This window comes from Neopsephotus bourkii, unplaced genomic scaffold (genome assembly GCF_033783945.1).
Source record: "Neopsephotus bourkii isolate Nb327-2 ecotype Australia unplaced genomic scaffold, CSIRO-AGI_Nbou_v1 NB_1572, whole genome shotgun sequence".
Taxonomy (NCBI): domain Eukaryota; kingdom Metazoa; phylum Chordata; class Aves; order Psittaciformes; family Psittacidae; genus Neopsephotus; species Neopsephotus bourkii.
The window spans coordinates 7,184,136-7,199,778 of NW_026902048.1; the positions used below are offsets into that span (position 1 = coordinate 7,184,136).

General features: G+C 43.3%; 1 protein-coding gene across 1 annotated transcript in view; it reads left to right on the forward strand.

The window, feature by feature from the left end:
* The first annotated feature begins 9,163 nt into the window (after positions 1-9,163).
* The window catches only part of ABHD2 (abhydrolase domain containing 2, acylglycerol lipase), a 29,251-nt gene continuing 22,771 nt past the window's right edge, over positions 9,164-15,643 (forward strand). Inside the window, exons 1-2 of the mRNA XM_061371347.1 lie at positions 9,164-9,540; positions 10,390-10,590. Of these exons, the coding sequence (XP_061227331.1) occupies positions 10,397-10,590 (194 nt within the window). The 5' untranslated portion in view covers positions 9,164-9,540; positions 10,390-10,396. The remainder of the gene's footprint in view (positions 9,541-10,389; positions 10,591-15,643) is intronic.

Sequence of the window (15,643 nt, forward strand, 5' to 3'; positions counted from 1 at the left end):
TTCTTTCTGTGTACGCCCTGCAGCAGGCTCTCCTCAGGTGTGTATTGCGCGGGTGGAGGCGCGGGTAGCCCTGCGGTGGCCTGGCCCGGTTGTGGTGGTCGGCGGGCTCCCCTCCCGGTGCCTCTCCTTTCGGCTCTCGCCGGGGTCGGGAGCAGTGCGTGGCTGGCGGTGTGGTGACGGCCTTCCCCATCGCTTCGTGTGTGGTTGTGCAGGGTAAGAAGAGCGGTGCGTGAGCAGCCCGTGCTCACGGGGATGAAGGCTGGGGTGAGGAGCAGTTGTAAGCTGGTGGGAGCTGAGTATCATCCGAAGAGGATCTGTTGCACACCCTGTTATCCTGAGGGGGTGATACAGGTGTGAGGTAGAGTCAGGTGAATTCTGGCTGATGTCTGCCAGATCTCCCTGCGCCTCCTAGGTGAGGCTCTTCTCGTCTGCTATTTATGATTCTCGGTCCTCACATCGCTGCTAGTGTTTCATAACAGCTTTAAAGTGGTGTGTACTATATAAATGCTTGTTAGCCTGTGTGACAGGACCCTGCTGCTCATAGAATCACAGAATCGTTAGGGTTGGAAAGGACCTCTGAAGATCACGGGATCCAACCCCCCCTGCCAAGGCAGGATCACCTGGAGCAGGTTACACAAGGCTCCCTTACACAGCTTCATGTGTAACTCTGTGTCTTACTCCAGCACAGGATGGATAAATAAATCTGCCCTAGTTAATGTATTATAGCTTGTGAAGACCCTCACCTGATGCTAACTCTTTCTAAGAGGCATGTCAGCAGTGGTTTTATTCCCACAGTTATGGCTGGAGGGGTTGTATTCTCATGCAGTTCTTATCAGAGAATTCATAACAGCTTCCTCTTATTGTGGTACAGTTGTCACTGGTGTGGTAAGTACTGAAGAATCCTGTCTCCTTTTAGAGGTTGCTGTTTGGCTTCCACAACACTGGTGCCTCCTTCTGTAACAAACATTGGTGGCTTATTAATCATCTGTTACAGCCTGTTCAGCTTGCATACTGCGTTTATCAATGATTATCATGATCAGCCACATATGTAATGTTGCTTACGTTGATGCATTCTAGTCAATCACTGATATGGTGTTCATAGAACACCCAGTTCAGCCGTCTGCATTCGTGATAACTTATTTTCAGACCTTATTTGATAATGTTTATTTCCTGTGAAGGGAGTTTTGCTATGAACAGCTAGTCTTGGGTTGTTGCTATCTTGGTTCATCTGCTTCTTCCTAGATGCTTGCTTAGTTCTCATGTCGCAAGTGAAGCTTAAATAAATTCTCTTGTCTCTTCTTGGATCAGTGGACATGTTGCCTTTCTTACTATTCTAGCCATCACTTGTTTCACTCTTAAGAGTAAGGAGGAGGTGGCTATAAAAAAAGACCCCCTAGGAGCTAATGTTTGGGTTCGTCTGTTCTCCTGCCTTATTCTTAAAGCCAGTTGTATTTCAGCTTTTGTATGGGAAGTCCTCTATGGTACTGAATGAACTAGCCGCACAGAGGATGAGGCTGATCTAAGACTGTGCCAGGCTTTTCTTCTAGGGCCGGAAAAGCCGTGGAGGTTAGCTAAAATCTTCTGTCTTGCAGAACTGTTTCTGAAGAAGTTAAGTTTTAAAATTAGTTTTACTCTTCTAGCAAAAGCTGAGTTTTTTCAATTTGGGAAATAAACCCCAGCTTAGACAGTGTTTCATAAAGCTGTGTTATTAGACGTGTCATGTGAAAACCAAGAGATTAATACATTGAAATAGTCACTGTTCTGGGATGTGGTATTGGGAAGCAGAGGTGGCAGAATTAAGAGTGTTTGTTCTCAACAGCAGGCACGTGGAGAGGTTATCCAAATCTGCTAAGTTCCAGCTGTACTTCTGGATGTGATTTGGTGTACTACAGAACATAAAATTCTATAGTACGTAGTTTTAGAGCAGTGATTCAAGCCTTCTATGGTTGAAGTCTCGCTGTCTTCTGTGTGTATAGTTTAACCTCACTTGACGATGGAAATGTCCTGGATGCTCCTAGATTGACATTGCTCTGTTACTCCCTTTGCTTGCTCTGTATCTCCAGCCTCTTCTCCTTTACTTTCATGGTGCCAGAACTTTGATTAAGTTAAGGAGGAATGGGATTTAGCAAAGTCTCTAGTAGGGGTGTATGTGCTGGGGTCTTTGGTCCTTGTCATCCTTGTTGAAAGATGCATATGCAAACACCAGCCTGGAACTGGTTTTCTGGACTTTTCAGCAAAAGCCTAAATTATGATAGTCAGTATATTGGAGTCTCCATCTACACTTTTGAGTTTCTCTGGAAGATTGTATTTCATGATGTGTTATAGCTCTGAATTGCTATTCTTAATGTGCACTAGAGATCAGCTGTACTTACAGGCAAATCTTTCCCCTTCAGCCTAAATAGCTGGTGAAGTTTAAGCTTATATGCAGTTAAAAGTCTGATCAGACTCAGCTGATTGTGGTCAATTTGATTTAATTTCAGTGTGCAAGGGCAGTTTGTCCTTCTTACAGAGAAGCAAAGTCCCATTTGCCCAACATGTAGGTGGCAATGATGCTAACCTTATCAGGCAGCTATCAGCCTCTTCTAGCTCTGAGAAAGTTTCTGTGCCCAAGGGCTTGTCTTTTCTCCAGCTGTATCAGTTGACTTGATAATAAGGATAGTCTCTCAGTGCCAGCAGCAGGCAGCAGTAATTCAAAATGCCTTGCAAAGCAGTTCTGTGCAGACCAGGTGCTTGAAACATCTTTGTGCCTTTGCTCTGTTAGCAGTAATGGCAGCAAAAGGAAGTGTCACGCTTGCAATGTGCAACAGATACTAATCTGTATCTCTAGGTTGACCAAGAAGTGCAGTTGCCTAGCACTTACTGCTGTTGAGAAATATTTGTGTTTCTCATCATCCGGGGTTTGGTCTGACTATAATAAAAGGCAGTGACAACTTCCTCTACTAATAAGGACTGAGCTGTTATAAACACAAAAACCTTCTGAAACTTGTGATGGGCTAGTTGCTAATAATTGAGCTACAGTCCTACTCAGGACACTGAGTGCTCAAATAACAGGCTCCTCATGGCAGGGGTCAGCTAGAACAAGTGACTGCTAGCGAGTTCAGCAATTTGTCACATTTCTAAACATACTTACATCTTCAGAATGCTTTTGCATAGAGATAACAGCTTCCAGAAGGATTATGTTGAGGTCGTTCAAGCCTGGCTCTTCCTTAACTGGAACACCCAGTTCTGTGAAATGTTGCTTGGGCATATGTGAATATGCAAGACTGTACTGAGTCAAATAACAAGATGCACTGTCATTTACAGTGAGCATCCCTGTAAGAGGTAAGGAAACCTGTAATGTCCCTAACCTCACACTCAAGTTCAGCAGGGAAATAGGTGATGTAGCCCCAAACATTGAGTTGTTGGTCACTACTGTAGTGCTCCCAAATCTCTGCTTTAATAGGCATTTTGGTAAAACTTGAGTATTCTGCAGTAGTGGTCGCTGTGTGTTGGTCAAGTCTGGTCTGTTTGGTTATCTTGTCCTGAAAAGTCATTGCTTCATTTTTAATGTTATAACGTGAATTAAACTTCTCTAGCATGAGCCTTCTGTCTGTCATGGACAAACTGAGGGAATGACTCTGCAAATCTTCTGTACTGCTGTGGAGCCGAGCTGCTCGTCAGGAGAAACAAAATGAGCAAGGGTTTTGAAGACTTCAGAGTCAAGTGGCACCTCGGCTTTTGATCATGTTCAGGTATAGGTCTGTTCAGACTGCTTGAGCTGGACCAGTTTTGAATAAAGCTTCTCTGCTGTCTTAATGTGTGTGTTGATGATAGATCATCTTTTCTTGTTGTGCAGATAATCTAGTGTGGGGCATGTTCCCTGCTTCCTTGGTTGTGCACCCCTTAGCTGAGCACACAGCTGTGATGTGCTTGGACCTTGGGCTGCTCCTAGGGTACGTGTATCTGAGCTCTGGGGCTGTGGGTTTGGGGGTGTTGGAGTATCTTTAACAGTATGATGTATTTAAAAATACAGTGAAGGAACAGAGCAGGGTCCTTCTGGGATGGGGGTGTTTGTCTGTAATGCAGTTTGTATTGGCTGACTTGACTATCTTTGGCTTCATGCTAATATAGCATTCCCAAAATACGGAGCATGGGTTGTCAGGTTCTCTGTAGTGTATTTATTCCACTTCCTCCCTTGAGCTTAATGCTGTGTGCTGACAGTTATGTGGTAGGCAAGAGACACCTGCTAATACTGTAAGACTGTGGAAATGTGCTAGCCAGTATTTCTTCTCGCTCAGTACCCAAAAGTAAGCTTGAACTATCATAGGATCAGCTAGGGTGGAAAAGACCTTTAAGATCATGAAGTCCAACTGTTATGTCAGGACTGCCAAGACCACCGCTAAACCGAGTGATACCGCCCTTCAGCAAGGGGCTGAAGCTGTGCCCTGTGGTTGTGTAAGGCAATGATTAGAGTGGGACAAAGTCCTAAGACTCTTCAGTAATTAAATAGTTAGGTTGGTTTAAATAACATGAGTCTTTAAGATAAGATGCGATTAATTGGTTTGTGTGGAGTCATCAGAGCCTTGTCTTAGCCTGATCTCATGTATCAGGCATGTGCAATAAAAACTAATGCAGGGTTTTCCGATCCACCTGAAACAAGCCAGGGAACCAGATAAGGTGACATACAGGGAGTCTACATAACAGTATTCTTAGGTAACACACAGAATCTGCCTGTCAGGCAGTAGAACCATTCTGATCAGTTTGAATGATACTGTGAAGAAACAAACACAGCTCCTGTAGCTGGAAGGAAGTGAAATCCAGGGCTTATCTGACTGTAAATTAGCCTTCTTGGGGAAGTGAAAACCTGAAGAGTTTATGGCCATGATGGCTAGAGAGTTATCTTCAGGTGCTTTCTTAAGCAAGCTGGTTTGTACACCCATCTTAGGTACTTCGCTTCTGCTCTGAAGGTATAGGACCTCTCAATGAAGGAAGAAAATCTTCAGTTAAAGGCGTCTGCCTTTCTGGCAGTGTGGGTGGTGCCTGGTGCTATGAACTTTGTCCCTGTAACCTCACAGTACCTCTAAATTTAGTGTATGAGCCAAGTATTGTATCCGATGAAAAGGTCAAACTCTATTGAAGGCTCCAGCCAAGAAATTCCTATTGGGACATGGTGTAAACAGTACTTGCTGCTTTGTACACTCACCAACCAATCAAATCCTGACTTGGATGCTGGCTCTAGCACAAGGTGGAGGGATTTGCACCAAAGACTTCCATGTAATGTTCTTTTAAGCATCCTTGTGATGGAACATGTCAGAGTGCCCTCTTTATTTGGAGATAAGAACCTATTGGATGTTTGACAGCAAAACTGTGATGGGCTTTGCCAGGCTCCTGATGACTCTGGTGATAACTGCACTTTATCTCTCCTGGCCACATCTAAATCTAAGCTTAAGTGCTTGAAGTACTTGGCTATTTCTTCATTATTCCCTCTGTGCTTTGAGGTCTGAGACTTAGTTGGTTCTTTTAAATAGCCATAAGTGCAGAGTGATACATCAAGATGATCTCAGCCTTGCTTCTCTTGTGATCTACCACTGAATATAATAGGAGGTTCTGCATGAGGTAAGCTTGGGCTGGTTGGACGCCAGTCTCAAGTGGTGTGATGCCTTGCTTTGTGTGCCTAAGCCCATCAGGCATAGTACTGGTGTGCCCGTAAAATATTTGTATCTATCTAGCTTTATGGAGGCCTTAAAAGTAGCAGTTTAGGCTTAATACTTTCCCATCTGCCTAGACACAGTGCTTGCAAGTGGGATGTTTTGCTTTCGTCTTGTCTAGCTGACTTGCTTAGAGTTCTATTCCCCAAGGAGGCAGTACAAATAAATGAAACCAGTCCAAGATATGTTAGTTAATGAAGTCTGTCTGCTTAATCTGTCTAGAAACAGCCTCTTTGCTCTTCTGAATTTTAGTGGTGATGGGAGGGTATTGCACTACTTGAAGGTAGGAAAGGGGATTTGTAAAGGCTTTCAGTGTTGGCCAGGCATGTTCCAGTGTATCGGTGTTCAGCTGAGCTCTGGTAGCATAGTCAGCCAGATTGCTGACTGGTGGGTGGGCATCTCAGAGGCTTTTGTATCAAACTGCTGTTCCTGGAAACAGGATTCCTTCAGGATTCTTCAGTGACTGTAAAAAGCATAAAGTATCTTGGTAGTGGAGCTGCTTTTAAAGAGGCTGCCTTTACTCTTGTCTGTAGGCAGTTCCATCTGGCTGCATCTTCGCCTTAGCCCAAAGCATCCCTAATGCTTCAGTGAAATGTCTGCCAGGCTTTCAGTTGCTCACTAAAAGGCCTGAGGGAAGGACCCCTTGGGAGTGGCTTCCTTTAATGTCTTTGCTTTTTTAATGCTGGCTTTCCAGCATGCAGAGTCAGGCTCAGTTTTGGCTTGGGTGGAGAAGCTTTAGAGCTTGGTAGCTACCAAATCCTATGTGTGCCCCACTGAGTCATGGGGTGAAGTTACTTTTGTCCCTGAAAGTGTCTCCTCTCCCTGGGAAACCTGGAAAGGGAATGTGCCCAGGTCTCAGATTTGTTGTCAGTCATTAATTCACTTACAAGTGAGTGTCTTGATGATGGCTTTCCCAAAACCCAGTGTCTTTGAAAGGAGACAGAATTTGCTGCAGCTCTTCCGGCTTTTGTTGTACTCTTTCTATTCCTGTCTGAATAGGGAAACATGGGGCTTTTCTCATTATACTTGTAAGGGTAAGGTGCAAGCTATTAACAGTAATGCTGAAGTGTTTCCTCCTGTAACATTATTTTCAGCTTTTTATTCTGTGATGAAAGGGCAAATGAAAAGACTCCACAAATGCACCCCTTGCCTTCAAGTGACTGATTTTAAAGTTAGTCCTCAGTAACAAATGGGACTCAAGAACATTGCTTGAAAAGACTCTCAGTCTTTGGGGTTGTCATGCCTATAAGTGAATTATAAAAAGAATTGTACACTTAAGGTGCTTCAGAATAACATCTTCAGTCCCAAGAGTTTCTTCTTTGTGTTCCTGAATGTGGATCTCTGACCCTGTGATGGATGAAAAGGCAGGCTTAATTGCTTCCAGTGATGCACTTACTGCCTCTTGTTTGTTTTGTCTAGCCTGCTAAGAGCGAATCCAGTGTTCTGTATACAGAAATGTTTGTTTGTATTAATGCTGACTAAGAGGAGATTCTAGATTAAAACCTGGCTGGCTCAGTGCTAGTTATCTGTCCTTTTTGTAAACACCAATTTATTGGGTTGATGCAAAACAGGTTTAACAAAACAGAAACAAGGTGACCTTGCCCCTGCTTATAAACAGGGAGGCATTTGACCTATGTGATTAGAGGCAGAGCTCCCAAATCCACTTCAGTGAGCTGAACTCTTAACATTTCAGAGCAGAATGCTCTGGATAAACCCCTACAGATCTGCCCTGGTTGAGAAAGGACTGTTTAGGTCTTCAGAAGGACCACACTCTAGAGGAGGTACCCGAAGTGCCACAGCTGGATCCATAGCTGGCCAGTCTAGTCTTCATGGACTAGATCCATTGCTTAGTGAATCAGTGTAGGCAGCTGTGCAACTGTAGTGCCAACTTTGTATTAGCTGTATTAGTATTCAGACTGAACTTTTTGGTAGAGATACTGACAAATACATGAACCACTAGCACATGTTTGAGGTGTGTAAGTGCAGTGAATGTGTATTAGACAGCCTAAAATAGAAAAAGACTAGTTCAGAAGTGTTGATCCTGCTTAACAGCTGGTTTTTCTGAGTGTAACTCAAAAAAAAGTGTGCTTTTTTTAAAGTACCAGTAGGCTAAAATAGAAGTCTGAGAAGATGTGTTTGTAATCTGACGATCACTTGAGAGAGAAGACTGTCGGGAAGATACAGCTTAGTTGGATCCATTCTACTGAGTAATGAGGATAAAATGCTAATGACTAATCCATGCCAGTTTTATTTTTAACAAATTCACCAACAGAATGAAAGCTGTAAACAGAGAACTGGCTTCAAACCCAGGTGGTGGGAAGGCTTTGGGTAACTTGTATCTCCTAATGAAAGGAAGATGCCCGCACAGCTTGTGGGAGTTTCGACTGGGGCAGATTTGCTTAAGTGCCTGGTTGTGAGTTCAGGATCTTGGTCTGCTTTTCTGCCTCTTGTGTTTTCCCTGGAGAAGCCATTGCTGTAGTTTGCCTGTTGTCTCCTGTGCAGTTGGTGGTAGTGTTGGTTAAAGCCTAAGTATGGAAGTGAGATAACATACCACAGCTGAACATTGCACTCACACTAAGACACATGCCAGTGTAATCTCATTAGGAAAATAAATGGCTTTTTGTAGCCCTCTCCTGTGTGAAGCCCAGAAATGGAAAACAAAACCTTCAGAGTTGTTCAGTATTAAATGTCTTTGCTTTCCTCACCCTCTGTTCTCCATCAGAGCAGGCAGTTGTGGTGGCAGCAACCTGCAGCTTTCTAGCACGCTGTTAATCAATGGCTGATGTCACACTTGTTTTCTTCCAAGGGATTTCAGTGTGGCTGCTTTGAGTACAGAAAGTACTTCTGAGGCTGTGAGGGTGTTTTTGAGGCTCTGAGTAAGGCTTTGGTATGACCTGTCCTGTGTGGTGTATTCTTGGTGTTGGAAGCAGCAGCCACGGTAGAAAGCAGACAGTTCTGGAGCTTTTTACTGGAAGCTCTGATTCCCTATTAGTTTGTGTGCCTGTAGGGAATCAGTTCTAAGTGTAAATATCACTTACATTTTTATGGTTGCAGGCTGAAAGCTCTCACTCCTTTACTGGCATCATCAAATTCCTGTAACAAGCCCCGGTGCGTGTGCACTGGTGTTAATTAGGTGGCTGTATCCGAGGCTCCCAGTGGCTCTCACCAGCTTGTTGAAGTGTGATATGTTGTAATGTCTCAAAAAACAAGTGTGGGAACAAGCAGCGACTGTTTACAAGCTTCCATCTGTAGGAGTGAGCTGCCTCCCTAAGCCTGAGTAAAAGTAGCAGGAAACTTCTTTCCAGTCTGGCTTCACACGTCAGGAGCAGTGTAGATGCTGCACAGAGTTGAGGAGAACAGTAGGCTTACTTCTAGTCTTAAATGGGAAGGGACTTGTGTAGCTTTTGTAATGGGCACAATGCCACCATCTTGCAAAGATGGTGACTGTGTGGTCTTCTGGAAGTTCATAGCTTGGTTTTCCTTTGGAGTTGCACTGATGCTTCACTACTGCTTTCTGTCTATTAGCTCATGAAGGTCATTTGCATACTGCAAATGAATTAATATGCTGTAGGCAACTGATCTAGTCTGCAATCTGTCCACAGGCAGATTTCTAATGCAGATGTATCAGAGTTGAAGCAATTATGACTGAATACACGAATCAATTGAAATGGCTGTGATAGGACATTTGTATACATTTGCTTTCTTCCCTGCCAGCTGAGATGTGGCCCTATTGTTAACAGTCAGTTTGCTTTTCATCTTCTTACAGGGTAACTCTGATAGCACGTGGATCCAGGCAGTGACAGTTCTACTGGGAACTGGCAGTTCTTCCTAGTTTGAAGGAGAAGTGAAGTTGGTAAGGCTTGACTTGTCAGTACTTGTCTTACTTGGGTTAGCCATGTGACTGAGGAAAGACCCTGAGAAAAGCCTGCCCTGTCAACATGAATGAAATATCCCTGTAGTAGCTGCAGCCAGTTATTTGAACCATATGTTCAAAAGAAGCTGGATCAGTTAAAGTACTTGATTTAAATCTGGAAGATATTGTTATATTGTGGGGTTTTAAATTCCCTCCCTTGGTCCACTTTCTTTACCCTGAAGCCCTTGAAAGACTAAATATTAATGCTCCTTCAGCTGCAGAACTACAGTGAATTGGAAGCTGGACTCGCTGTTACATAAAGTGACCACCTTAAATACGTGCAGGAGCTAGTACCAGTTGCAGCTCATGGAGTTGCAAAATTTAGGCTGAAGAGCTAACACAGTAGTTCTTTCAAGTTCTTTTCAAGCCTGGCTTGTGCATCTGGGAGGAAGCACACATCCAAAGCTGCTAATGTGCTTTTATAGCTTGGCTCTTCACTCGGCTTCTATTTGAGCTGTCTTGGCCAAGATCCTGAAAGCATTGACTGGCTACTATGGACTGTGGGGTTTGACACATGAGACAGTTGCAGTTCTAATGCAGGACTGATTAGGAATAAATCCCCTTCCCAACTGATCATCTAGTTTCTGTTTCTTGTGGTGGTCAGGGTGTTCAGAGCAGTACAAAATGAACTTCCTTTCATCCTGGAAGTTACTAGTTGAGTTGATATGCTAGGATTCTTGTAGCAGTAGTAACTGACAAATCTAGTTGGGTAGCAGAGTCTTGTGTTAATGTTCATATCCAACAGGATATTGCAAAAGGCTTTAATATTGATACTGTTTTTATCTCCAGGCTCAAGATGAGTGCGATGTTGGAAACCTCTGAGCTGCCAGCAGTGTTTGATGGGGTGAAGCTAGCTGCAGTTGCTGCTGCTCTCTATGTTATTGTTCGCTGCTTAAATTTAAAAAGCCCAACTGCCCCTCCTGAACTCATCTACCAGGACTCTGCTTTGGCACGCTTCCTACTCAAATCCTGCCCACTTCTGACCAAAGAGTAAGTAGTATGTGTATTTGCCATGCTGACCTGTCTTGTATGAAGAAGATCTGAACTTAATCATTCTTCTGCCTAGTGTGTTTCTTAAATCTGGGTGCAAGTGAATGTCAGGGTATTCTCTTGATTAAATAAACCTGTTCCAAATCAAGCATTTCACTGTTGTTAATGTCCCAGGTACCTGTGTTTAGAACCAAACCCTGTGGAGCAGGGCTATCCATGGATTTGTAGAATTCATCCCTGTGCTCTCTGTGGTTAGTGTATGCTGATATTGTACTATACCAGCACTATATAGCCCACTGTCTGCAGAAATGGGAGGAAAGATGGATAGAGTCAGCACTTCTTCCTCTGCTCTGCTTTCTATTAGGGAAGAAATGTGTGAGGGCTCACAGGAAGGAAACACTTACATGGTGTGTCTGTGCACTTAACGAAGGCAGGGATGGCTCTTGGTTTTAAAGTGCCTACTCTTACTTGAAGTGCCTTAAGTTGACTGATGAAATTTATTACTGGTAGAGCACATTATAACTAGTTTAACAAAGTAATGACATACTAGCCAGCTCTAGGCCTGTTGAATCCACTTTCAATTGACCTTAGGGCAACTGTATTTGAGTGGGCTGATCCTTGAACTTCCATTCTAGGACCTTCAGAATCAGTGCCGTTGCCCTTACCCTCGCCAATAATATGAAGCATTTACTACAATTTCATGAGGCTTTGGAGGGACAAGGACTTTGATTACAGTATTTCTTCTGCAATCACTTTGAAAACTTGCAAGTCCTATTTAGAAGCCCTAAATACATCAATTATCTAGTAAGTGCTGAGTGCAGCTGCATGAACCTTTCTTTCGGATCTCAAAAGTCAAGCTGACTTAATGATAGTAATTTTAGGGGAGATGAGAGGCTTTTAGCAATGCTGTGTTAGGTGCCTTGATTACATAAGGTGTAAGATCATAGGCCATAGGATCTGTAAACTGCTGGAGGAAACAAAGCATTATCCATTTTTAAACTGGAGCCCAGAGAGGGTTCCCAGATGAACTCTTGAGTTTGGTAGTAACGTAAGTGTGTGTTGAAGCTGAGTGTTGAAATTGGATTCTTGATTATGTCTAGTGCCTTAACTGCAAAGCAGTTGCTTCCCTAAGAAATAAATTAAGAAGTCTCTGGTTACTTGGTACCTTGGACACTTGCATCAGTGTTGGCACTGCAGATTGACATGTCCCTAGTCACTGAAAGAGCAAATATGAAGCTGTGCTGATCACAAGTCTCGAAGACTTACTGGCATTAAGCTCCTCTTTGGAAACAGACTGTAAGCTAATTCAGTCTGATTTACTCCTATTTTAGCTCTGTTCTCATGGCACAATCTCCTAACACTACTTGGAACAGTGTTCTTTGCTGTCAGTTGGAGAACAAAGCATTCCCAAAAGAGTGAACATGTCTAAAAATCGCAGTACATCTGTTGTGCATTAATTGCAGGAGTGAAGAGCTTGCTGGTTGTTGTGTTAAGAGCATGCATCCAGGTTGTTTGCTTTCCCTGGATCAGCTTCTGTGAAAACTGGAGCAGTGATTTCCAACACATGGTTCTTGAGCTGAACACCCTGTGAAGGGCTTACATGGCCCCAGGAAGTAAACTCAGCTGAAACAAGCTAGAGCAAAATGGGTCCATAGCTACTTGCTCAGTCTTGTTACCTCTGTATCTATGTTGGGGAAAATAGGAATAGAATAGTTATTGGGGATCGAAGGGGTTTACAGCAAAGACAACTCTGTAAGGTGATGTGTGTGGTTTCTTCTAATGATGTCACAGACGTTTTTCAATACTGAAATGAAAAAAAAATCAAAGAAATCCTGTCTCTATCATGAAAGTCACCTGGACACTAAAGGAGAACAAATACATTTGAATGCCTGCAATTATGCATAAAGCAGTTTGTAGGACTAATTAGCAGAAAGCTATGTGCAAACAGCTTGTGCCATGCTGCACTGCAAAATCTTGCAGGGCTTTGATTACTTGCTAATTATTCCAAGTGTTGGGAAAGCTGATTAAGCAGCTCTTTTTTCAGATTCTACCATGAAAGCAAAATAAGTAGCCCAGCAATCCTTCCTCTTATATCAGTACTGGGTTTGTCTGAGATCTGTTGAAGACCAGTTCTTCTGTACAGCTGTGAACTGGCTTTCAGACCTGTTTTGTTCAACTCCCTCATGCTTAAGGGAGGAGGAGGTGAGGGTATTGCCAGAAGGAGAGGAAGCAGAAGTGAGGAAAGTTATTCCATCTGTGCAGCTGTTCAAAAATATTTGGGGGAAAAAACCACTTTTGGATGTTATTTCCCCTTTATGGCACCATCCTCATCTATGCACTTCCTCAATACAGTGTAACCATAGTAAGCCAAGTGGTGGTGAATGAATAATGGATAGTAAAACTGCCTGAGATGGCTGTGTGCCATGTACCTTGTACTTGCAGATGTCAATACTGCTTTTTACAGTCCTATCAACTACTAGGAGCTTTCTACCTACCTGTCAAACACTGGTAAGCAAGAGACTCTGTCTTGCTAGAGCTTCGTTTCCCTTCTGCATTTTGGCTTACCAAGTGGAGTAGCATTATTAGACTCTTATTCAGAGAGCTGCTTCTTGCATGAAAGCTCTTGCAAATCAGCACAGCTATTGGTGCCCATGGGCACTTAGGCTTAAGCCCTGGCTGCAGCTGTCTCCTTTTCCTGTCTCCCAAGGTATAGAGTCAGCCATCTTATTCCTGTAGCAATGCAATGTTGGCTCTTTGATTCACAAGGACAAATTTGGCCAGTGCTTGCTGTACTGGGCTGTTTTCTTGTCTGTTCCCCGTTTCTCCTATCTCTCCTGTGCCAAATCAGTGTGTGTCTTTATTCTTGTATAGGTGTGGCACAAGTGTCATCCTTATAGAAAATAATTATCCTTGCTGCCTGCACACTTTTATCATTAATAAAGGCAAGCTTCTCAAAGATTGAGGCAAATGACTGTGAAGCCTGTTAGTAAACACTGTCAAAGATCCAGTCTGGATCCTTCTCATCCTTTGTCTGCACAGTAACCTATACTGGATGAGCAGGCTGCCTGGTTCCAGAAGACTCTTTTGCTCTGTCATTGCTTTTCTCCTAGATGCAAGGAGACAAGTAGTCAGAAAAGCTGTCTTCAAGCTTTTCAATGTTCTTTCCTTCCATCTAATGGCAAGTAGTGTTTGATTCCTGTCAGCTTCTTCATGATTTACCCTGGGAGGAACACTTCCAGGAGAATAATAAACTAGAAGAGCAGTCTTCCTTCCGAAGCTTTGACAGGTGAACATGTTAAGAGGTAGAGAAGAATGGCAGCTCCCTATTGGGAAGTTGAAGCATTGACCCTGGGGAGCGAAGCAGTCTTGGGGGGAGCCTGAGTACTTGCTTAGGTGCTCTGCTGTGGCATCGCCTGAAAGGTTGTGTTCTCCAGCTCTCTTCACCAAAGAAAACATGCTGTGATACTCATGCCCTTTACTAAATAAAAGCTGCCTAAACTGGAAAGGAGGTGATTTAACCAAGGAGACCAGTCTGTGCTTTTAAATAGTCCCGACTTTATCCAGGTTCTATGGGCAGCAAACACTCCACTTAGGTTAGGTTGTTTTTTCAGAAGCTCAGGGGACGTGGGAGCTCTGTAAGCTGCTTTAAGGTTTTGCTGTTACGTACTTTCTTTGCCACTTTGAACAGCCTGACTGCACTGATGCAGAAAAAGCCACTTTCTACATATCTGGGGAGGAGGGAGTTGAACCCTGCAGACTTTTAGATGAGTTTTCTTGACTGGAATTCAAATTGCATTCCCCAGCATCAAATAAAGGACAAAGTTCAAACAAGGTTTCATTTGTAAAGCATCCTTTAAATAGCTTCAGGCTGCTCTGTATGGGGGGGGAAATAACCTCTCTTCCTGCTATGACGCAGGTAGTGATTCTTGGTGTCCTGACATGGACAAATTGTAGGCTCTGCTTTCTTCCCATCAGCATCTAATGCACTACAGCACATCAAAGGTGATGTGAGAGTTAATGTTGAAAGTGTTAATCTCCTCGGATAAAATGAAGTAATGCTCCAGAAATATGCCTGTTGCTGAACTTCCACTTCACATCTTTTTGAGGACCTAAATGCTGATGCTTGCTAATAAAAATAGCACAGTTTTTATGCGCTTTGTGTGAGCTGCTTATACAGCAGCTGCTTTCCTAAATTCCTGCATGCTGGGCAATGTATGTGCTCTAAAATTATAATCTGCTGCCTGAGCACCACTAAAACCTAACCTACAATCACATGTTGGAATTGGGTTTAATATCAAAATGCTAGGAGAAAGTTTGTGAAGCACCTAGGAACTCTTGCTCTCAGGCACTGTTGTGGACAGCCACGTATGAAGATAGTTGTGGCTGTGCTGCACAGCTGAAATGCAGCATTTGGAGCTAAAACATAGGATTTGTGATCACCTTTATGTAACTAACTGTGTGTTCACTTAACTGAACTCTGTACTTGTGCTGTGTAAGTCAGCTTCCATAATAAGTAACTGGCATCTCAAGACCTGTTCTCCTGTCTACCTTCTGTTACAGCATCCTGTTACTGGAAGTTACAGGACTGGCTACTGGAAGCTCTAACTGACTGCCTTAAATATTTGTCTTTACTCGGTGCCTGATACCTATTGCAACCAGCCAAATCAAAACAGGAAAATGAGTCAGTTAAAAGCCTTTGGGTCTGAAGCAATCAGGGAAGCTGTTCTTATTTCACAGAAATAGAAATATGTTTCCAGTACAACACAACTTTGCCTTTGGCTCTTCTGTGTTATCATTGTCTGTGCTATTGGGGTACATCATCCTCATCCTATTGTTGGCATGCGTATATCTCTTTAGCAAGAGGTCTTCTGACTGCTGTTTGCAACTCTGATTCTGTCATCTATAAACTATAAGCAGCATTTCCATTGTTCTGCAGTAGATGTGGTGCTGGAACAGGGCACCCCGAGGAATAGTTAGAGAAATTTGGTGTGCTGGGATAATCTCTACAGTACACTGCTTTTCAAATCTGCTCTGGTTTATAGCAGGCATTACA